Raw genomic sequence first — 25,030 nt, forward strand, 5'->3', positions numbered from 1 at the left:
TCAAAATGAAAGCCATGTTAGCACACTCTTTCTGGTTTTTCTTTTCTTCTTTTTTTCATCTTGAGATGCAGAAGTTCAGAGAAATTCAGCTGCAACTGGGATTTCCCTGACACTGTTTTCCAACCAGAGACTTAATGCCCTTTGCTCTCACAATGGTAGTTTGCCTGTTCTCAACAGCAACCAAATAAGGTTAACCTTCTCTGTGTTGCGGTCCTAAGGCTGTTGGTGGGAAAGGTAATGGTAGGTAGCTGGGGGCAGGGAGCCGGGGGGGACAGTGGCGGAATAGAAGAGGGAGAGCTGGGAAATCTCTAAAGATTCAGGACCAAATCTTAAATTCATTGTACTTTCATGCATAGCATGAAGAGTAGAGAAAGAGAGCGGTTTACAAAACCCGAAGGGAGTCATGCAGATGTTACATGCATGTCTGCTGTGGAGGCTTGTATGAAACCCCTTATATCCTTGCATTAGCTCCTTGTCTCTACCAGATACTTCAGACGACTGCAAATACACACCTGTACTGCAAATAGACAACAGTGTCCTGGTTTCTGTGATATTTCCTGCTCACATTAAGCAGTTAATGGTTGTGAAGGCTCCTTCTTTCAGTGGGTAGTTGGCTCATGTTCGCACTATTTGGTCATTTCTTATTTAGTGGGGCATGCACAATAGGTATCACTGGGGATAAAGACAATCCACATGACATATGGAACTCAGTATTAAGCTGGGATCCCAACAAATTAATTGCATTCAGTGGGATTAATGAAAGAAAATTGCAGTATCATTTTTCCTACTGATTCATGAAGGATTAAGTTCAGTAATCCTGTTGTCTTCTCAACATGCTCACTGCGAGCAGTATGCTCATTGCAAGCAGATCGATTTCAAATGCTTTTCAGGGAAGGAGAGGAAAGTTGTATTCTTTCCAAAGCTGCTGCATGGCCACCTGCACTGATAGTGTATGAAAGAGACTAAGTATAATAGGAACGTCAGTTACTTTGGATTTCTCTCTTTGGTTTCCCTCAGCAGCAGTAGATAGAAGGGACCTATAGGCATAGACTGTGATTGCTAATTTAGGAAATGTGGCTACTTTCTATTCATATAAAGACATGATTAAAAGAATAGGATGTGGCAGAACAAAGTTTTCGGTGTCCTTTTACATCAGAAGACTATAGGAGATGAGCCCAGTATGACCAGGGCAACAGGGTGGAACACCTATTCAGTGCCTGTTCCGACAGGAAAATCACCCCTACCAATATATGAAGACTACCTACCATGAGACTGTATATCCACAATGCAAAATTTTAGTGTCACAGCAGAATCACTGCCTTCTCTCCCAAGAGAGAGTGTGTAATCTATCTTTCCAGGCCTTTTTACTATCTAGAAGCATCACTGTTGCCTCACCAGCATCACCAGTATCACAGGATACTGTTTTCATCTGTGATGCTGAAGAAATTTGCTTAAATCATAATTTTCTTCATTGGTATTTGTCTCTTGCTGATGCCCCACAGAAAACACCAATTATAGTGTGACACCAAAGATGAGGGCTATTGAAATTATGATACAGTCATAAACCACAAGCTGTGATGTTACATGGGGAATAAGAAAATGAGAAGTTAGGGCAGGGTCGTTTTAGAGGCCCTCTAATCCTACTTTCATACAAAGTGTTAATAATTCAGCATCAGTAAGAATTATAAAGAATGTGACATATGGGAAAAGATACAGAACTGGGATGATTCTATGAGCTGCCTTACTGTGCCTGGAAAAGATACTATCTCATAAAAACTATTAAGGAACCTGATACTAAGCATAGTTTTCCTTCTAGTGTAAGCACAATTCTTTGATTTAGATCATCCACATCAGGATTATGTTTATCCAACTTTTTAATGTTTTTGATCATTCTTCTCAGAATGATCAATTGTAAGGAGAAGAATAACATGCACTATTGCTTCAGCAAATGTGTCATATTACTAAATTTCTAAATAATTTCTCCAGTATAGACGGACTTGAGGGCTGTATAGTTTGCCAGAGTTCCCAGAAGGCATTAACAATGAGATGGCTACCAAAGTGTAGTAAATTTGGATGCAATCATTAATGTAATAATATCTGATAATAAAAAAGAAATTAGAAGATGAGAATGACATGAAAATAATTATAAGACAGATTCAGAAATTATGTGGAGGCTCATCCAGATGAGAAAATCTCTTCACACAGCTTTGTAAAGCCATGTTCTTTTTTTCCTCTAGTACTTTCCCTCTTGTTATTTCAGGATGCCTCAGACCCAGTACAACAATTGAGAGTTGTTCCAGATGAGATTTTGGTGCCCTGCTTTCCTTGGCCATCTCATGTCATCATTCAAAGCTGTATATCTATCACTGTGCTGCGTAGTCTGTATTGTAGTTTTATGCATGGACTGATTCTTGCCATTCTGACTCATATAAGATGGGCCTTTATTGACGATCAGCAGGACAGCAGAATGAATATTTGTAAGAGGAATATTAAGAGTAAGGGCTAATTATGACATTATCAAAAGCTGCTCCTACTGTCATAAGACAGAAATACACACTTGCTGCTGACAGGTGCTGATAGGCCTGGAGGAGGGTTCTTAAAAATAAGAGATAATGAAAGAGAATGTTAACAGAGCCTAGGGAGTCATTTTGTATAGCTCCTTAGCTTTTTGTGAAAGGCATAAGCACTGTTAAAATCTGTGCTGTGAATTGAAAGCTATAGATGTTAGTAATAAGAAAAGAGAAAGCAAAATCATCCTGGATGTATTACAGTTTAATTGGCCCCGATATGAATTGCCTCAGCATCAAAGTCTCCTCTGGTTATACCAGGAACCTGCTATGGATTTGTTCAACCCGGAAAAATCAGTCATCTTTCATGTGGTATGACTTTGACCCTTTGTCTGTGGAGGCAAAGCAAGTTTTAAAAACATGGTTAAGTGAGTATGTTGTATCCCAGACTTCTCCAAAGCGGGGGTAGAACTTCCAGCCAAAAGTCACTCAGCAGCTCTGCAGGTGCCGGCTGGAGTGCCAGACTTCCAGTTGGAGGATTTTCTGCAAGCTGCAGAAAGCCAAAAGCCTTTCTAGAATGGGCAATTTTACTTTTGTGGCCAGCTTCACTTCCAGATAGGGAGCAATTTGTATCACATCAGTATCATTAGGAAGCTTTCTGTTGAGTTCAGCACTTGAAGCATGTTTCTTTGACACAGTGTAGTTCCACACAGAGATATTCACTTGGGTACCAGAAGCTTTGCTCAACCTGGACAAAGTTATTATTGAAAACAAAGTTGGTTGTGAAAGGGGGAACCAGTTTTAGAAACCTGGTCCTTAGGGCATCCCTACATGGTATCTGTCAAGCCACAGGACTTCTAAGAGAGACACTTGCCTGCAAAGCATCATGTGCCAGTATACCAGCAATCATTAGTGATTCAAAGCTAATTTGAAATAGTGACTGAAGGTATATCACAGTGGTCTTGTATAGCCTGCTGTCTGATTTTCACTGTTTTCACACTTTTGCAACTCTCCCATATATTGCTTTCTTCTGTGCTTCATTTAAATGCTGGAGGTTGTCTTTTCTGAGTCCGTACCTTGTTTTTTGACACATTTATTCATCAACTGTGCCAGATTATGACATGCAAATTACTATTTCAGAACCTTGTGGTATGAAAAATAAGTCATTACTGCTAAATCCTTGTATTGCCATTCTTCCTTTCCCAAATGCTTCTGTTGTAGCAAAATTATCTTGATCAGAATGCGCAATTCTGCTTGCTACATATTCCAGACACCCTTTCTTGTGATGGATACATGCACAGTGATAGAGCGGAAAGCTGAAAAACAGAATTAGATAACTATTCACCACCTAATGTCTTGCCTGCTGAGCAAAGTGAGGTTTGTCTCCAGCTCACACTTCTCAGACATTCAGTCTCTGTGATTGTTTCTGCAAAGCAAATAAACTCAGCCTGGAGGACTCTGTCCTCTGTCATTCACCATTGCCCCAAAAAATAGATTGAAATGCTCTTGCTACCCCTTGTGGCAATGCTGCGCAATAGTGGTTTTGCTCACGTCTGTACTGGCTGTATCCCATTCCTGTCTTGAAATACTTGAGGCCTATACATGTCACTGAAGGTGGAAGCAAAGAGGAAAATGAAGTTGTTACTCACTGATACAACACTGCTTGTCTTTGCTAAACCAAACTGTAGGAACAGTTATATTTGGTTTCAAATCATTTGCATTTAGTGTGAAAACTTCAGATTAAAGACAGAGGAGGAATAAACACTGTATACTACAGAGGGTCTTTGCAGAGGTGAAAAGGGCCTCTTGTAGGTTTAATGCATCTTTCCTAAATTGAAAACAGTGGTTCTTACTTTTAACTCTGTGCTAGTTCTTCCCCTACTGAAACAAGAAGAATCTGCCTTTCTGGACTAAGACTATTTGAGCAGTTGTCTGCAAGAAGCAAATTAGTGTAATGTAATGTTGCCAACTATCATAGTCACTAATTCTGTCAGACTGTGTTTATTTACTTTAAGTCCCAGCTCTTCGAGACTGTGGTCATGTGAGTTCCTCAGCCTTCATGTCTCTTTGCATCCTTCTTTATCCTTCTCAGCACTCCTCATCCCCCCTCTTCTCCTGCTTGTCACACTTAGTCTCCATTATTTTCAAGAAAAACTGGAAGGTGCTACCCAAGTTCAGTCTTAAAGCTCAAAGAAAATAAAGAGGAGCCCTAGTGGAGGTGGAAGAAAGCTCAATTTTATAAAGCTGTGATTGTTTCTTTCTGAAATCTAACTTCTGGTACTTCCATGCCTAAATTTGTCAATATGCATAAGATGAAAATCTGTGCACTGTAAGAACCTTATGGCAGAAGAGAGAGCAGATCATCCCTACACAAGGGTGCATTGAAAGGAGAAGTGCTGAGATGCCAGAATTTGCCGTCTCAAGGACTGCAGAACTAGAAGAGTCTCCATTTTCTCTCCTTCACTCTCCAGAAATGACCTCTCCAACTTCCTTTCCCTGCTACAGACACACAGCAAACATGCAGGCTTGAATAAACTCAATGTTTGAGGTTGTTTGGTATCCAGCAGTTGTCTGAACTCCCCTGAGGACTCTGCCTTGACACTGTGGAAAGAATCAGAGTGCGGTTTTAAGTGGTGGTTGGCCCACCCAGGTCACATAGGTCAAAGAGTAGCAGCCAGATAGAAAGCAGTGTACTGGTCCTGTCCTGACCAGGGTTCAGAAATAGGCCAACAGCCCATCCTTTTAAAAAAGCTGGGTAAATATTTGAAAGACAAGAATGTTTGCTAACCTGGATATGTTGTGGAGGGTCCAGATTAGTGTATTCTATTTGCCCTTGGACAAAAATGAGAAAAGCCCTCCTTGTATTTTGTGTAGCCAGTTTCCTGCTACTGCCTGAATGTGGATGAGACCTTCTGCCCTTATAGGGCTTCAGTTTTCCATCACAGCCACCAGACCCTGATGTACTCCTCCCAGGTGTTTTGGCAAAGTCACCAGGTAGTTCTGGGGGAGATAGAAAATAGCCAGAATGCTTTGATTTGAAGGAAAGGCAAAACTTCCTTTTTCCACTTATAACTGCCCTTGCTTAGTGACATGTTTGCCATCAGCCAGCCAGTCAGTACAAATACAGAAGAGTGAGTGGTCATTCTCGGTGAGCACAGTCTGAGGTATTTCTGCTGCCATGGCCACAGAATTGTCAAAAAGAGTGACTGCTGTTTTGTGATGTGCATATACAATGAGAAGCGTGCTGGTGCTGGACAGAGGAATATGTCACTGTGAAATAACTACCCATGAGCATGTTCTTACCTAACAGTAAATACAAGGAAGGTGCACAATCATGTGAAAGAGGAACTGGGTCCCACTTACAGAGGGTACTACAAGTGGCAGAGCAAATGGGAGAGCACACGCTCCAGCAGTTACCAGGATAAGCAAAGTGCTAATCTTCACAGCCATGGGTCCACACAGTAACTGTTTCCTCGCAGCCACAGCTGCAGAGGTCTGTCATGTCCATTCAGACTTCCAGATACCACTTCCAATAAACTAACTGTTCAGCAGTTAGGCAACACTGACTGACCTGGTGGGCATTTAAACCAAGGCAGAGATCTCTATCTCTGAGGAACACCATCTACTGAGAGCAGTCCTGCTAAGTACAGATCAGAGCCTATACCTACAAGAGAGCTCCAAACAGAGCTGGTTGGACCTTTGCTCAAAACACACAAAAGGAGGAAATTCTTCACACAGTGGGTAATGAATCTGTGACAATCTGTTGCCTGAAGACTCCTGTTTATACCAGTAAAACTACTTTTCTGAAGATGAAATCCTAACTATTTGCATAAGTTCAAAGAGAGGTTGGACAAATCCACCGAGGAAAAATTCATTGAGGGTTACTAGATACACAGAAATAACTTCCGGTTCAGGGAGTTCCTGAGCCAAAAGTAGTGGGAGGCTGGGAGAGTGTTAGCAGAAAGCATTGTATATGCTTGTCCTGTTCTTACTTTTCCCTAGACATCAGCTTATGGTTGCTGTCAGAGACAGGGTACTAGGCTAGATTAACTTTTGTTCTGATCCAGTGCAGGCTTGCTTTAAGAGTGGTGAGTTCAGAGTTCACTTGTACAGTTCTGGGATATTAACAAGGAAGACCTCAATTCTGTTTTAACTCTTCTGCCCTATCTCAGAGAGATCTAAGAAATATAAAGGCACATGCTGTGAAAGAGCTGACTAAGCACTTCTGCGTTGCAAATTAATGTTGTATTAAAAAGTTATTTTAATTGTTCTATCTTAACCTTTTTGTCTGTAGTGACCGTAACAACACTCAAAACCCACTAATATTGCTTATGTTTTGTTTTGCCAATGTTTTTCTAGGTGTTCCTGAAGCAGAAGTTACTTGGTTTAAGAATAAAGTCAAGCTGTACTCTGCTCACCGCTTGCATGATGGGTCACTGCTGATTGCAAACGTGTCTCTCTCAGACCAGGGGTTATACTCCTGCAAGGCAGCCAATCTTCGTGGGGAGGTAACTGAAAGCACTCAGCTGCTAGTTCTTGGTAAGTTCAGGACATTTTATACATGCAGCAGTAGTAACATGGCTTATGCAACAATTAGCCTTCGGGGCTAATCAGAGGATATAGAAAGAGAGAATGACAGACAGTCCTGTTAATCAGTGAAGAAAAGAAATGTGTTTGTGTTAATTCTCTGGGCAGCATCACCAGCAAGGTGGTGAAAAAAGGAGCTTGGTGGATAAGGAGAAAATGTTTAAGCATGGAGACCTTCCCACAGCCTGAGATTTTCAGTTTCACTTATTCAGACTTACTGGCTAAGAAAAGCACTAAGCTCATTTATTAACCTTTTCTTAAATGGCGACTATCCCGAAATGATAACAATTACACTTTTTACCTATGAAGCACTTTACCTCTGATCAGCACCCTATCCGTACATGGCTATGTGAATCTGATCAATTTCACACCTCACAAACAGGCGCATAAACCCAGTGCGCTTTTGGAAAGCACTAAGTGAGTTCAGCAAAGAGTGAAGTTTACTTTGTCTTGGGTTTCTTGGTAGTAGACAGAAAGTTTAGCTGGGTCATATGATAAGACAATGTCAGCTGTGAAGCATGCATGAAAGTGTTACCAGTCACCCCTGGTAATTAATTTGACCTGTAGGAAAGGGCTTTCCTTTCCTAATAACTGATCTCTATCATTTCTCAGTGCTTGGCAGATGATTGATTCAAGCAGGTTATGTGGATGTTTCTGTACCTATGACAACACAGTAATCAAGTTTTGTAAGCTTGTCCACATTATTGGCATCATGCCATTAAAGCGTCCATTACAGATCTCAGCTTTCATGACCATGGTAAACACAGGGCCCATGGATGATGCTGTTTTAAGAGGATGTTTTAAAGTGACAGGCCTCATAGTTTTGCAGACAACACTAAAGCCCCTCTCTGCATGTTTGCAGGGCTCCCCTATGACTCCAGACTGGCCTAGGAACGTGATCTAGAAAATTCTGCAAAAAAAATCCACCAGGTTTCACACTGTAAATCAGAACTCCCACATGACTTTTACATCCTTTCCTGATCTTGATAAATGGCATAGTTTTAAAAAATGCAAAGTTACTGTAAGTTATGCAAGCTGCTTATGTTAGTAGGCAAATCACTTCTTAGTTTCTTGATGGAAAGAAGTAGCTCAAGCATCCATGACTCACGCTTCTGGCACTGAATGTGCTCAGCAGAAGAAAACCTGCTGTGTGTGTGTCTTGACTTAATTGAAGGGGATGATGCCACCATTCACTTAAATCAAATATTCTGTCATTTCTAAGACAAACAAAATGGGGAAAAACACACAACAGTCAGTTTTAAAGATAGCATTATAGTTAGCAAAAGACTAAATCCTCCTGTTCTTAGCACAGACTGATGTTCTTGAGCTCTTTGAACTCTTAGTCATTTGGAGCTGTGCCTAAATATACCATAGGATTTGGCGGTGTTATAACTGTATTTAATCAGGGCCTGATCAGTTTCTAGCAGACGGTAAAAGTTTTCCATTGACTTCCGTAGACATTTGATGAGGCTGCTATGCAGTGTAAACTTCCCATCTGTTCCAAGCTGCTGTACCTCCTGCCTGCTGTACCGTGTAGCCTAATCATACACAAAGAGGGTAAGATAAGAATGCCATGGTAGCCTTCAGGCAGATTTCCTTGATTTGGTCATACTGAGCCATACCTAGCTGACGCATCAGGCAAAGCATACTAATAGTAGTTGCTCAAGGTTGTTTAGAGTGCACCTTTGAAAAGGTAATGTTCCAGCATGGCTAATAATGCAGCAGATGTTGGTGGTAGGTTTTCTGATGTCCCTGAGATCTTTTCTGCTCATCACCTAAGTCTTTCAATCCATTTCCAGAACCTCCACAACCCCTTCCTCACCTAGAAGACTTGACAGCAGTGCTCTCAACCCCTGGGGCCACCATTCCTTCAGTACTGACCTCTCCTTTGGGAACAAAAATGACCATCAGTCCTGGGAGCTCTGTCCTTATAGGTAAGTCAAGGGCTTTGAGATTTTTTTAGATTAAAAAGATTTGTTTAGATCATAGGGTTTAGATTATAGTAATGCATATTTTAAGTGCATTATTACACTATGTCAGTTGTCTGGACATGGACTGTGGGGACAAAGGAGATGAGACTGACACTTCACTGTCAGACGTAATGGTCGCCAAATTGTCCTCAGAACTCAGAAACTCTTTTTTATTCATTTAAAAAATGTATGTCGTCTTATTAATGTTATGCCCCAAAGCTGTGTGCAAAGTATAGCTCCATTGTGCTGCACTTTATAATACTGTGTAAGATGGGCCATATATATATGTATATATATATATGCAGTATATAATACTGCTTTGATGGGCCAGCAATCTCATTCAAAGCATGATATTGCGCATTGGTGTGCCAAACAATCCAAGAGAAGAAATGGTTGTTGTTCTGTCTTTTTTTCTTCTATACTTTCTTTCTGCATGTCTGCTATTCATCTGATAAATCATTCTTCTCTAGAGCTTTTCCTATAGCTTTGCCTATCAATCTAGACTTGCTTTTCTCTTGCAAACTCTGTTTCATTCTGTTCCTCTTGTTCTTCTGTACAATATGTACACAACCAGTGTGTGCTCAGAGTCATACAAGGAAATAATCCTTTGTGAGGCATTTTTCTTCTTTTCATCCTTTTCCACCTTCCATACAGGTTTCTCTTCTCTGCACTCCAAGTTCTGTTATATATGCTGTAAAGTCTTTCCAGATCTGCAGGCATGATTTGTTTGCAAAGAGAATCTCATCCTTGTCTAAAGTTTAGAGTAGGTTTGTTTTAAAATTTCAGTTCTCACACTGACTTTAAACTTCTATTTACTGTCAGGCTCAGACAGGCAAAAAGCCTTGTCACTGCATATGGTGAAATCTTGTGAAGTCCTGCAGTTTCAGAACAATTTTTTATCTTTTTAGATGCAGCAGTCTGAATATTTTAGCAAAGGATCTGTGGCTGCTTTGTGTGTTTATAGTTAGTTCTGGTATCTGTACCTTTCATAGGCCTCCAAACTCTTCTTTACTTACACTTGGTAGCAATTTTAGGGTTTTCTTTTCACAGTGGAGGCTTTCTATTTATGTTTCTACTTTTGCAGGGTTTACTTTTCCCCAGTGCTGACATCTGCATACATTTGTAATGGCTTTTAGTGTGCAGCCCTGGATTACATTTCTGCTTGCATAAAAACTGCAATGAAATAGTCCTTGTTGGGGGGAATATCTGAAGGTATTTATTAGCATTCAATAAATCATGTGAGCATGGTATTATTGTACTCACTGTTGTAAGACTGGGTCACACTCCTGTTTCATCCATGTCCTCTCAGGTTTCCAAAGAGTGGTCTTTAATAGTTGTAGGGTTTTTTTATTGTTCGAAAGCAGTAATTGAATTGCAAAGTGTGTTCTGCAGTAGCTGTATATAACCACCTCTAAACTAATTTCATTTGGCAATGTTGCCCTGTACCCTGCCTTTTCACTTCAGTGGCAAGGAAGCTCCATGAATCTTAATAGCAACATAGCAAACCCGTTTCATTCTTGAGGCAATTCCTTCAACTTCACTGGAGTGTTACTGACTTGAATTTGAAGCCAATGTTATTAAAACACAAGGAAAGCTCCAGAGAGACTTTTCTGATGAAAAATCAGCCTGAGAGGGGTTATCCAATTAACTAGAATGCCTACAGAGTAGTGTGCTGGAACATAGTGCACCCCTGAAACAAGTAAACAAAGCACTCAGTGTCCATGTATGTTACCTAAATACGTTGTCTGTATTTGTACCAAAACGTCTGGATTCATCTGCAGAGAATAGCCATTACTAAAAACAGAAACAAAAAACACACCACCCACATCTCAGCATTTTTTTTTAATATGGCTTACACTGTATGTTGATATCAGTGTGGATTACCATGAAAGACCATGTATTCAGTGCCAGATTCTCTCTCCCCACAATCATCTTATACAGTGGCTAAGTTTATCATGGACTGCTGTGATATATTTTGATCAAACTTTAATTGAAATATTGCCACTTTGGAAACAAAATATATATATGATTCCATGTGTACACTGCAAGGTACAATTTGGGAACAAGTACTAAATCTTCTGTTTCTGACACCCCTCTCAACAACTTCCCCTCTAAACAGTCTGCTAGTTCTTTGCCTTTCACTGTACAGCAGATTGATTTTATTACTTTCAGGTCTTTTGTCATTCATTATCTTGGATTCTTTGCTGTATGTGCTCCGGATGACACATGTGAGGGCTTGAGATTTGAATTTCTCTATATATTTTCCCTTGTCCAATTGCTGACAGACCCCAGCCTCTCTTGGGACCCAGGAGACATTGAATTAGGCCTGATACCTGAAGATCTGAAGATGTGAGGATTTGTTGAGTAGAGACAGAAAATAGGACATGAGTGAAGAAACAGTGAAGTGTGAAGGAAAGGGTTGAGAAGCAAGATTTGGGGAAAAATTTTATTTCAAAAGAGTGAAATTGCATCAGAGGTGAAAAATAAAGTTAGGAGAGAAGAGAAAGAAGAGGACTTTGAAACCTAGATAAATTCATATACAAGTTTCCCAAGGTTTAAGAAAAATGGGAAACAGAGCTTCATTACACAGTTTTTGCAACTTGAAAAAAAGAGAAGAAATCAGCACAGGAAGAGAAGATTAAATTTGCAAATAAGATTTTGCTTGGAAATCAGTAACTTGCTTTTTAATTCAGACTGAGTTGAAATGAGAAAACTGGAGCCTCCAGATTATCATACGTGCTAAATACATTTATTTTACAGATAACTGCAATTAAAAAAAGCAGATAACTGCTTAAAAGTGCCACAGATGTAGCAGTCAGACGCATCTCAGGACATGGAAAACTAGCTCAAAATCTTAATGCATGGAAACAGTAAATTTCTGCAGTTGCACTAGTTTATATTTCTTTGGAAAGCTTTCAGGTTTTATCTTAACTTTATGAGAGTTTCTCTCTCCAGGACTTTTTTTTAATTTTGAGTACAGTTTTTCCAAATGTTGATAATGAAATTATTATGAGAAATACTGCCTTTCTCTCAGAAAAATATTCCTGTATTGCTTACCACCGATAAGATTTTGTATAACAATATTCATGACCATTTTTGACTTCTATAAGCCCTGATTACTTTGTGGAATAATCTTTTTGAATTAAAGAAATACCTATGTTCGTGTATTTTCAGCAGAATTTCCTCACTTGTGTTACCAATATCACAGATTTCTTTAAGGCAACTCCTTGCACACATATTCATGGATCTTGAATTTTGTAAATGTTCGTTTTGGCAAAACATATGCTGCAAGACCCAGTATTCATGACTTCTGACATTCTGCAGATGAGAGTTTGGGACTATCAAGAACTCTTATTTTCAACTGAAGAGGTACAGGCAGGCTCAATCTTATTATTTCTTATATTTGAAGACATTTCAGTGAGAAACTCTGAAGGTCTTACAAACTGCTGGGGATTCACTACAATTTATCAAATTTGTTGTGACTTTATTTGATACCTCTGCAGACTTGTCAAAATATATACCAAATAGGATACAAAAATGTCCCTTCATCTTAGTATAAGATATGATGTTTATTGCAGTTATATGCCATTGTGAAATCTGAAGCTTTAATGACTGATTTACATACATGAAACATAATATCTGAGTGAGGATTCTTGCAGGAACATGGGAAGATGAGTTGGAAATGAATGTTTATAGAAGTATAGACTTATAGGAGTATGCATAAGATATCACAGTGAAGAAAGCAAGGTGGAAGGAGAATGTATTTTTACTGCATTTATAACAGCACAGTATTTCTTGGCATCTGTTGCTTTGTTGAAGTATTTTGTTAAAGATGAGCTCTTGAGTTGCACAGAAAATGGTTGTGAACACATCTGATAAATCATTCCTCAAAGCTGCAGGTTAAAAGCCCCACGTGTTTTTTCATATCAACAGAAATCTTCCTGTAATTTCTGAAAATAAAATGTGCACCCGAGGCTATGCATATTGAGAGAGGGAGAAAAGCTGCATTGCACCCTGTAAATAATTAAATTAAGTTTTTGTCCTGCATTTATGAGTCAGCCACAGGAAAGAATGCAACCTTATTTTGGAATGCAGCACAAGCCCATGAATTTAAAAAGAAACTGGAGCATAAACATTTAAAATAGCTAGGGTGTGAAACAAAGAGTAAATCTAGCTCTTACTTGGCACAATGCAAGACTTAAGCAATGTCTTTGAAAAAGGAAGACATACAAGAAAAGTTAGATATTGTAATAATTGTAGCTAGCTTATCTGTTGTGTATACAGGCAATGTGCATTTTTAAGGCTCACTGGATGCCAATGAAGTGTTCATTTTGGAAAAGAAATAGCAGAAATGTATTTTATTGGCATAGACCTATTCAAAAATAGGAGAGGCCATCATTATGTAAATTCTTGACCTTTATTCTCTTTTTATTCTTCTGATGAAATGAATGTAATGCAATTCCTGAAGTACAATGCTTATGATAGGGAATCTGAAGAGGTGACTGAATATATGAGAAAAAGACAAAGCAGTCATTTGGAATCTGGTTTCCATGCCCTTTTATCTCACAGATGTCTTGGTGGTCTTGGAATCTGTCTGAGCTGTGCTTTTGCCCTTCTATAGAGGGGTAGTAGCATTTCTCTACCTCTTGGATATGTTAGTATCATGAAGACACTGAAAGATACTGATGTGGTCAGCTCTTCTGGTACTGGAACCATATAATTATGATATTCTTCAGCTTGTTCACGCGGAACCCTCTTTTATCCCCATCTCATGACTCTGAATTTTCATTTTTCCAGACTATGCTACATCTATTAAATACTGTGTGTTTAAGATGAAAAGGTACCTATGTGTAGGAGTTACTGAAAATAACTGGAAACAAGTAAGTTAGGGATAGAGTGTACTTTTTTATGACAAAGAAAGTTCTGTGAACTGTAAAAAAAAGAAATCCTGCTGTACCATATTTATTGTGTTCTCTCCTGTGACTTCTGTATCAAATTTGCTCGCTTCACAAATCAGAACACGATTTTAGTAACTGCCAGCACTGTGAACACAGTCCTGGAGAGCAGACTTTTTCTGTTTTTATATCTTATCCTCAATAACCATTGAGTTAGAGCTTAGCTGACAATTTCACTGCTGATTCAGTAGACAGAAGAGATGGACTACAGTTTCGTATTCTGCAAACGGATGAGCTCTTTGGCGGTGGTGAGCTGTTCTTAAAACAAAATGACTATGATAACTTTTCACCTGAAAGGTGACTCCCTTCACCAATAATAGTATTCCTACTCATTTTCCTTTTACCAAAAACAGTATTTCCCACTAATTTTCTACCAAAGTCACTCTAGATGCCCAGAAGAGGTCCCAGAAGACAGAGAGTTAAAACATAATTTTTGTAGACACCTTTCTCGCAGTGGCCAGCCTTCCAAATATGAATAAATGACTTGCGCTGAAAGCACCAGCTGCATTAGAGCCAAGGCCTGGAGTTCATGAGTGTTTTCAGTCTAGTGGATCAGTTCAATTCTGTAGTTGTTATTTGCCTCTCTGAAGATTTATCTAGATTTGTTGCTGAACAAAAGAATTGACCTAAAACCTTTTGGATGTTCTGGAGTGGATTATATTGAGACAAGTACCATGTAATGTGCTACATTAGAAGAAGAAACAGCTCAGACTCATGTTTCAAGTATGCCGCCATCAAGACTGAACTCTTTTAGCAGAGCCAGAAAAGTTAGTGCTGCCATTGCTCGCTCTGTGCCTTGCTCTTGAGCCAAAACACCTGTAAATATAGTATTGGTATTTGTTCAAAATCACTGTGAAAAATAATAAATGAACCGGATGAAAATAACTGATCCCACCAATGTCAATCTCTTGCAATGCTTAGAGTTATACACAAAAGCAAGAATATATCTGCCTGAAACATCAGAAATTTTCCATTACTCTCTTTTCCTCTTTCCCACCCTACCATGAGCTTCCTCTAGATTTTCCTAGGTTTTGGAGTTACTGTTACAGTTGAAAAATTTGAAGTAGAAATACAAAATAATTTACAATCTGCACAAAGAGTCAGCAAAGGGAAAACTCTTGAGTAATTATGATTAAACCAATGCCTGCACTCCCCCAAGGAGAGAGAAACACACAGCTGCAGAAGGTGTGCAGTAGCAGTCTGATAAAATCATGACTATCTGAAAAACTATTTATCACAACATCAATTTTTCCCCTCTTCCTCCCTCTCTGTAATAAAGTGGACATCAGTGTGTTTTAGAAGTTGGAGTTTCAATGCTAAAGAATGTTTTTTGAGAAAATTTATTTTATATGTAGTAAAAATAGTATTTCCATTGTGATAAGGATAAAGCTCTGGGTGTGTTCATGGTATAATCTGTCCAATTAACTTAGCTGTCCATCCCATTCATTTCTGTCTCCACAAAAACTCTGCCTTGTTACATGAGTTACGAGAATTCCTATGTTAGTTACATCTCCAGAAAGATCAGAATTAAAGCCAAACACAAATATTGCACACATATCCAGAGTATGCCTCTATCATGGCAATTAATTCCCCAGTCAGACACAATTACATTGATTCCATGAGAAATATTGTACAAAGTTCTTGTAGTATTGCAGAATCTTCCTTCTACATCAGACTGCAATATTAACATTTTCACTGAAATGTATGACTTTGCTTTTGGTCATGCGTGTTATGTACATTTCATATTGTACATTCAGTACACAGTAACACCTTTGCCTGGTCAAACATTTTGACCTCATTCATATAGTACTTATTTTTCAGGCAATCAAGCACTGTTGCTATTGCTGTCAAGCAATAATGGTTAAAAGAGCAAGGCACAGAGCCTTAAATAATGGTTAAAAGAGCAAGGTCCTCAAGACGATGTGCTCTTTCAGTCTGGTGTCATGAATGAACTAGTGGGAGAAGCAACATTCTGTAGCAGTGGTTCAAAATGCTACCACTTAAAATAGTATCATTGGCCTCCAGGGCTATATCTGTTTCATTCTGGTTCTGTAGCAAGAACTGCAGCCCTTGAACTCATGGCTTCAAGCCCTTCCACGACCACTGGCCTAGATTCTGTTTTTACACAGATATAAACGATACTCAGTTCCACCAAGGCAAATTTTGGTGAAAAACTAGGGGAATCAGAATCACCACAAGTATCCCAGTGTAGGGATCTGTCATTGTGTTGACTCTTTCATGCAAAAGGTCTTTTAGCCTCTTGCAGAACTTCAACTTTGCTCTAGGGTACGTGCAAGAGACCTTTCAAACACTGTGGGGTTTCTGATCTGAGGCCCCTATAGTTTTGAAACACCCTCTCCTCTCAAGTATTGTTTTTCAAAACCTCACCTAAACAGCCAAAGCACTTTGTTAACCAGACAGAAGTTATAGCTTCTTCTGGAGCAAGCAGCACTGCTTTCCTGCACCTACCTGCCCTCCACCTTCTCTGCTCTTTGTTTGCTATTTTTCTTGCACTGCAAAAAGTTTCCTAAGCTGCTGGTATCACAGGATGTAGCAGGTTTAGGTCAGCTTAATAAATATAGAAAGGCTTTCTGTGCTTCTACAGCAGCAATGCCCTTTACTGCCTGGGCTGGTGATCATACTGTGCGCTAGCTCTTTCTGTGCCTTACTGTTGAGCTCTCTGGGCTGCAATGTTGCTCAGTGATTGCTCAGCATGCCTGTTCAGAGTGTTATTTTTCCGCCGAAGAGTTGTTTTTACAGTTCTCCTGGAGCTGTAGAAGTGGTGGAGCAGAGGTTTACACTGAAGTACACAACTTTTCAGTCTTTGCCATTCATTCAATAGAGTTAGCTGAGGAGGCATTTCAGCATATTGTAACCATTCTTTTAGGCTTAGGTTTCATGATTTATTGTTGATAATCGTTTTCCAACCAGTCCTTGTAATAGAGGATCCTCAGTGTGTAAGATTCTCAAAATCAGTGTCGTTTTTGAAAACAGTATTACTACTACATCTTGAAAACTGCCTTGTTTTTTTAATAAGCCCACCATGTGGCTGTATATTTGGGAACATTTTTTACAGCCTCTGTGGAGGAGGGAATGGGCCTAACTCAATGTTTGTTGAATACGATGTAAATTTACAGTGCTATGTAAATGATATCTAATAGCAACGATATGTGTGGCATTGGGTAACTGGTTTAAGTGTTCTGAGAATTGTTTAAAAGCCATGTCATATTTAATACAATAAACTTAAACTGCTCCTTTGGAGCCATGAATAGTTATTTAAAATGCCCTTTTTTTAAAAGCTACTGTCATCAGCTGAATTGCCTTCTTTCAAGAATGCCTAAATATATAACTCGTTGTCTAGCGTAAATTCATGTTGGTTTGGCCTCATTTAAATTATCATTAAGAAAAAAGGTTATACTTACATTTACACTACTTCTTTCTTTTGGAGGTTTCAAGGATCACAGTATCCTTTAGAGTATGTTATCCAAGGTACGAAAGCAGTGAGAGGTTAAGTGGCTTGTGTAACATTTTGAGTTAACTCTATCTGTTTAAATCTACCCTTTTTATTACACTGAAAAATCTTTCCAATTTAACTAAAGCTATAAGAACTTTTCTTTTAGTTTTGCCACTTCAGCAAAACAGGCTTTATGTAATGATTTTAAGACATGATCCTACTTCAACTTAGTTCAATTTGATAAAATTATAAGTTTAACAAAACCTGGTAATTTTTTTTCAGTATGTTAGATACAGGAAGGCAGCAATAATTAAAGCTACCTCCTTTAAGTTTAACATGCCTTTCTCATTTCAATCACCTAAAGAAAAAAAATAGGTATAACAGGAAATTACTGAGGCTTTTCTATATGGCAGTCTGATCTCACTTACATAGTGTGAATTCAGGAAGTACAGCAAAACTGGATTTACATCAGTTGGATCGAATTCAGTACCAAACATATTCATTTAAAATTGGTCTGTGGCTTCTTTCCATTTTGTTCAAGGCAAATAAAATTACCAGGATTTCATTTCATCCTTGAGCTCATTTCTATTTTAAAACGATTCTTTAACTCTTTGAGTGTAGAGATTATGATGGAAATACTGTCAGGTTTCATATCCTATAGCTGCATTATCTTTGTTGCTTTAACACGGTGTCTTCTAATCTAGCACACTTTGGTACAGAGTTCAGTAGAATGTATACAGAATCATAGAACTGGTTTTTTTAGTCTTCTTTCTTTCAGTTTTAATTTAACTACTAATTCAGCTTCTAAATCACTCCCTTCCTCTTCTAAAATACCAGGATTGCAAATTGTTAGCAATCGTCTTCCATCTCCTAGTTTTACATTTGGTTAGGTACATGTCTGTGGGTTGCAGAGAAAGGGAAATAGGCTTTCTAGTTAGCAAGTCTAACTGAAGTTTTCGGTGAAAAAACTACAGTTATCATACTTTGTGATGTCCTGAAACATGCAGTCACTAACCAACTGAGATGTTTTCTGTTAAAGAAGTCAGGCTATTGTAGTTGATTTAAAGTATTCAGAAGTAATACAACACATACATCTGTCCTTATTGCATGGACTGATTACTGATGAATAGCAACAGTGTGTATAAAACTGCACTGTTAGGTGCAAGCATGTAGGTGAACATGAGTACCAATGTGTCCAAACTGCATACCATAGCATGTGTTTATATCCAGGCTTTGCTGCCCAGACCTATCTCTTAAATAGACTTCCCAAAAGATTAAAATGTTAGAGTGAGACTAAGAGGACAAGAGTTTGATTGCCAGCTCCTCTACTGACTTGTGGCTGGATCCTGAGTAAGAAGAAGTGCACCTCTGTGTGCCTCCGTTAGCTGTTGGCAGAATAGAAGAGGTGAGCTTACTTCTCTCTGTACTGCTTAACTATAACGGGAAAGTTAAGTAGACTGAGATTGAAGAAAGCAAAGTCTGTTGAACTCAGACTGTAAGACTTATTCCACTTAAAGAACTTTCAAAGAAAACTCGTCATCTGGAACTGAACTCTTCGCTCTGGGTTCATTTTTAATACATACTAGAAAGATCTTCTGGGATTGATCAGCAAGTCAACAAATAGATTAAAGAGCTATTTGTTAGACAGATTTAAATGCATGAAAACAATCTATGTTTTTAGAATAAGTATCTTATTTAAAGGCAGTTTTGTATTTTCTTTTTTATTCCAAATTATGTTTAGTACTTGTATATTATATTTGATGTTTTCACCATTGCTTATCATACCTCTTTGCTGATTTGAGGTAGCAGGCTACTAAAAGGAATCCTGTAATCAGCATAATTAATACTTTTTTGATTCTATCCTTCAAATCTGCAAGTGAGGAAGAACAGTCATGTAAGCTATGTATTTTGGTTTTTCAGCTTTAGCATAGTAGCCCAAAGCCTTTTTACCATTACAGTCATAAAGTGAATGTTGCACAGGTCTAATGGAGAGTTGAATTTGGGTTATAGTATGAATTTATTCTTTGCTCTCAAGCAATGATTAGCATTTAAAACATTGGTCTTCCCCCTCCAAATACACCCCTGTTATCCTGGAAATATTAACATTTTCCCTACCAGAAAGTGTAATTTATATTAGATTTTTTTTTCTCCAGTTTTCGCACATCTGTGACTTATCTTGGCTTTGAATCAGTTTAGAGTCACAGCAGACCTGGAATGGGAGGCTGAAGGCAATATTTTCTTTCAGCAGTTAAGAAGGACTGATGAAGACAGGTCCTCTCATGCCAGGGCCTTCAATACTCAGATACCATCCCAAACAGTGTTCCCTTCCTGCCTCCCCATATTCTTCCTGATATACTTACACTCTGTAATAGCTGTATTGTCTGGAAATAAAGCCAGTTTTTTGTTCTCAGGCTATTTGTTGCATTCTAGGGACAGGTGTTAAGCTTTGGAAGGATAAAGCAGTCAGTGTCCACAAAGATGGGAAGAAATAGAGAGTAAGTGTTGGTAATCTACATTAATGTTATTAAAATTATTCTTGGGAGATGAGACAGGGATATTTTTGGAACATACTTTCTTATTGTGCTCTAGTTCTCATTTAGTATGCATAACACATTATCGCATAGCTTAGGAATGGGAAATGTGTAGAAAATGTCACTTGTGAAATGTGGTTGGTGCTCATTCTGCATACGCAAATGAAGAGTATCTGTTACATATGAGTTTCATTGGTGTCAGTAAGGTTTTATTGTTAAATGTGGAAAAAAAATAATAATTACCCATTGGTAACACATACCAAGGGAAGAGGGGGTTCATTCTTTTTTCCTTCATATTATTGATTACAAGCTGTTCCTTCGTTGATATTTACGTATACACTTTGAAAGAAGAAATAGTATATATGGCAAGCAAAATAGTCAGTGATGGGAGGGCTCTATTGATTTGGCTGGCAATAAAACATTTAAAGGAAAAAAGTGCACAAACTAGGATCAGTTGCACACAGAAGTCAGTTTCAGTTCCATTATGTTTAACATCAAACTGACCTTTCTGCTTTCTTTATTTAATTTGTGCAGCCTGTTTTGCAAATACAAATAGTAAAACTGAATTCACAGCATGTGTTTGTCAGTTGTCATGGCTATATAGATGGAATACTATAGGCAAAAGTCACACAGCCACTTATTCTTAAGTTTATCCATTTACTGTTATATTACTTTGTTTTCTGTTTCTTTTAACTTTGGTATCCTTAAACCAGTTACACTGAAATCTTTCATGTCATTCATTTACTTGAGAGTGCAAGAAAGCTTCAATTCTTGTGTGCAAGGCAGCATATTATGCTACAGAAATAGTGTAATTGAACCTAGCAGGATCATCTGGTTGCACAGGTATGAGAAGTGGCAAAAGCTAGACAAGAAGAGGCTACAGTAGCCCAATTTCTAGTGTTAATTTAGAGGAGCAACTAAAGCCAAAAGAAGGGTAACGAGAGTCCTCACTGTTACATCTCTCTTTCATCCCTAAAACTTTGCAAACAGTGTGATATGCTTCTTTGAGTCTGCTTCAGGATTTGGTCTGGACCATGTTTTGGAAATCCACCTGTTCAGCCTTCAGGGTAGATTAGTGAAAATGGTAGTTTCCTTCTTGCAGTGATAAACACCTCAATAAGGTCTAGATAAATTTTTAAGAGTGAAATGTATATTTAAATAGAATCCTGATTGCAGCTCCTATAAGTCATCTTAGCTATCCTGTAGCAGTGATGCTTCCTAAATTGATGTCAGTTGAGGATCTCTCCTGGTGGACTGATGTAGTAGTATAGCACATGCCTCTCAGCTATGATGCTGGGCAAGGGCTCTGCATAACAACTTTGCCCACAGGAGTAAAATGGCATTCTGAAGCGGGATATCACTGAAAGTACCAGTGATAAAAACACATACAGTTTGAAGAACAGATCTTTTGGCAAAAAAAATCATAGTTGTAACCTCTCTTGCCTCTAAGTATGAGAATGAAAAATAAAGACAAAAATAAAATGTCTCTTCTTCTGTGAGTTGAAACATATAGTAGGATTATGTATGTAGACTTTAATGATACTCCTCCTCAGGATTGCTGACTGAGTTGTTGGTTACATTTCATGTTGTAATTTCTTACCTGTTTGTGCACCATGCATGTAAACTCTCTTTTAGTGTCAGTCAAGGTCCTTCAAATAAAAATGATACCTGTGTGCATGAATCACTTGATGAAGTTAGAACATAATGGCGAAACATCAGAAAGACAACAGTACGTGCAGTATCACTGCAAGGTTTTGCAAGATTATGTAGTACATGCTGCATTACAGCAGTGGTAGCTTTGGCTTTGTAAGAGATTGCTGACAGGAAGTCACAGAACATTTTTTGAGTATGATTAGCCTAGGTTAGGCAGAACAGCCATGACGAGTGAAAGCCTAACAGCCTCATCTGTTAAATAAAAGAAGGTAACAGAAATGGTTACTCCAACAACTCTTAAATAGACCCAAAGTCCGCATCTGTTGAAAAAGTAGCTTAGAACATTTCCCTTGATACACAAGTCTCACAAATCTGCTTTTGTAAGCAACTTATCATTGAAACTGGCAAAGTGTGTAGCTGGCTTGAGGACCACTGGAAATAGTAACTTATGGATACTCTTACTCTATTAGCCCAAAGGGCAAAGGCTGAACTGTGAACCTAAACCTCATCAGCCTTGCTGATGGTCCATAGGCACGTCGAAATGATGCTTCAGGATGGCAATTTTTTTCAGGTTTTTTTTTTTTGGGGGGGGGGGGTAAGAGAATTGCACATATGCACTAATTCATGTGAGAGCAATGTGGCTGAGAAAACTAAGACATGCATATATTGTCTTACTACTGGTATTTTGTGACCTTTTGTAGGCTCGATTTTATAATCTTTTTGTTTTTTCAATACACTTTTTGTGTAACAGACACTTCTGAATTTTGACATATTCTCATTAAAAACAAGAGAAGAGGGTGACTCTGTGTTTTACACAGAGGGTTTGGAGACCACGTTCTGTTTGTGTCTCTCATTCAGACATGCCCATAGCTTATGCTAGGTATGTAACTTTCCTGTCCTACTTTCCTCAATACTAAAATGAGAATGACCTAAATTAATGGGAATCATGGAAGGCTTGATATAAATATTTCTGAGGTGATCTGAGATTTTTATGTGGCTGATATTGTTGTGGCTTTTAGGTTTTTCTTTCAGCTGATGAGAAGGTGATCACTACCACAGCATTTTTATCTTTGATTATGAAAAAATGAGCATGAAATTGGATGGAAGCTTTTTTTTTCCGTAATTCTGATCATTTCAAATCATTTAATTTTGCATTAAGTGCAGTAAATGCACACTCAGCAGCTTTATTTCATGTCCCAATTTTTTAGGTTGTGCTGTGAATGGTCATCCAACTCCAAACATCACCTGGCTTTTTGCTGGTGAGCCTCTCAATCTGAAACACCACATCCTGGCAGCAGGTCACATTCTTCAAGTACTTAACATTAGTGATGATCTGGAAGGTGAATTCAGCTGCCTTGCTGAGAATGAGGCTGGCTCACTCACACAGAAAACGTCCCTGGCAATACAAGGTACCTTTCCAGTTTTAGTCTTGCTGTTCTTTGGAGCTCTTGGCTTGGCCTTCCTTGCACTGCCTTTATTATTCCAGATTTCTCAGCTCTAAAGCTATGACTGTGACGCACAGTAGCAAATAGGTGTTATTATGTTTAACTGACCAGATAGATTTGCAAGCCTACTGAGTATTTAATTTGGAGTGTCTTGATTTTCACTTTCGCAGAATGACACCTGGTATTTCTGGTCTGCTGAGCACATAGCACTTACTGAATCAAGCTGCACCTACATATACTGAGCCAACCAGAAACGTGAAGACAAAAGTATCATAGATCAAACCTTCTAAATCATAAGCCTGTCCCTTAATTTTCTTAAATCACTATTTCATACTCTCTTCTGGCTTGAAAACCCTTCCTTTGGAAAAATGCCATCACTTTGTTATGTTTACCTTAGAAGCAAAACTGAAAGTACGTACCAATAATAAAGCCACAGAACAGAGCAGTAGAGATGGGTTGGAAAAGAGCATGCAGCTTACATTGCTGTAATTGTTAGGGATCAATTTTTTTTTTTTAATCAAGTTTATTTACTAAACTCTGTACTTACATCCTTTGAAACACTGAAATACATTTTCATGATGTGAAAGCACTTGAAAAAATCATCAACTGGAATGAATCATTGGAGCTCTAGGGACTTAATCAGACCATACTAGTTTGATAGCTATTAAAAATCTAGCGGTCTGAGCATGCCTTCTGAACCATCTGGAGGCCTGTGATATGGGATTTGGTGACCTTTTGCAAAGGGACAAAAGGATGTACTACTACAAGCATTAATAATGCCTTTTTTTCATAGGCCGAATGGAAATATCTGACTGACTGTATTAGGAAGAAATCACTGGACACTAAAAATACAGTCTAAGAAAAAAGTATGAAGACCTTCGTACCGTGTGAAATCATTCCTATATTACTTTTAATGATGCTCTACTTTTTGTGTCACTATAAAATTCCCTTTGTTTTATTTTTTCAGAAGTCTTTGAAAAGGTTTGTTTTCATATAAATGCTATTAGACTTTTCCATTAGAGATAGGTATACCACACGCATCAACCGTAAGGCTGTTTTCAGCAGCATCCCAGGAGCTTACATGCTTGCCAATGCCATGGTATCTGACAGCGTCACACTCACAATGGCCCTCTGAAGCTTCTGACTCCTTTTTACACATAGCTACAGATAGACAGGCTTAATGAATTACCCAATTAAATTTGTATAAATGCAGGGATTTGCAATGCCCTGCATCACTGGCTAATGCCTTAACAGCTGTACCGTGTCATTTATTTCCCACGTCTGATACTTCTTAGCTCCAAAGAATGAGATTTGTTATACCAAAGACAGTCAATGGCTTAAGTAAGCTGGAATTTCATTCCTTCTTTGTCCACCACTTGATGCTTTCTAGGCATAAACAGCTCCCGTTCACATGAGGCACTGAGTCCAGATATCTTACTGTAACTTTGATCATGGAGAACATCTCTCACCTTGTGTTTTGTAAGGGTCTCTTGCTGGCTGTTCTTAAGTGTTAACATGGCTATCTTGTTCTTTTTGGCAGAATACCAATGGTCAGTGGACAAGCTGATGGCTTGTTCAGCTTCCTGCGGCCACAAAGGGGTGCAGCTGCCCCAGCTGCGGTGTTTACTGGATGGGACTGAAGTCAACACATCCCACTGCAAAGAGAAGCCCAAGCCGGCCCTGCAGCCCATCCCTTGTAACAGGAGAGACTGCCCTTCACGGTTTGTCCATATGCTAAGATGTCATACCTGCCGTTAAGATGCCCTCAGTAGTTCTTTGCAGTGGACGGCATGCTGTCATAGCCTCTCTAATGCTGTCTGGGGAAAAATCATGACTAAAAGGGAGCTTATGGGTGCTTAACCTAGAGAGATAAGAGTTTGTATTGAGATTTATGGAAAACATGGACAGTACATGGCAGAGACTTTGTC

At 38.7% G+C, this 25,030-nt stretch overlaps 1 protein-coding gene across 2 annotated transcripts in view; it reads left to right on the forward strand.

The window, feature by feature from the left end:
- Positions 1-25,030, forward strand: part of ADAMTSL1 (ADAMTS like 1) — a 462,450-nt gene that overhangs the window by 426,644 nt on the left and 10,776 nt on the right. For both annotated transcript variants that reach the window (XM_064502670.1, XM_026097815.2), the window contains 4 exons: positions 6,867-7,046; positions 8,894-9,028; positions 22,866-23,066; positions 24,643-24,823. In XM_064502670.1, coding sequence (XP_064358740.1) covers positions 6,867-7,046; positions 8,894-9,028; positions 22,866-23,066; positions 24,643-24,823 — 697 coding nt within the window. The remainder of the gene's footprint in view (positions 1-6,866; positions 7,047-8,893; positions 9,029-22,865; positions 23,067-24,642; positions 24,824-25,030) is intronic.

The sequence above is a fragment of the Dromaius novaehollandiae genome, chromosome Z (assembly GCF_036370855.1).
Source record: "Dromaius novaehollandiae isolate bDroNov1 chromosome Z, bDroNov1.hap1, whole genome shotgun sequence".
In the NCBI taxonomy this organism is placed as follows: Eukaryota; Metazoa; Chordata; class Aves; order Casuariiformes; family Dromaiidae; genus Dromaius; species Dromaius novaehollandiae.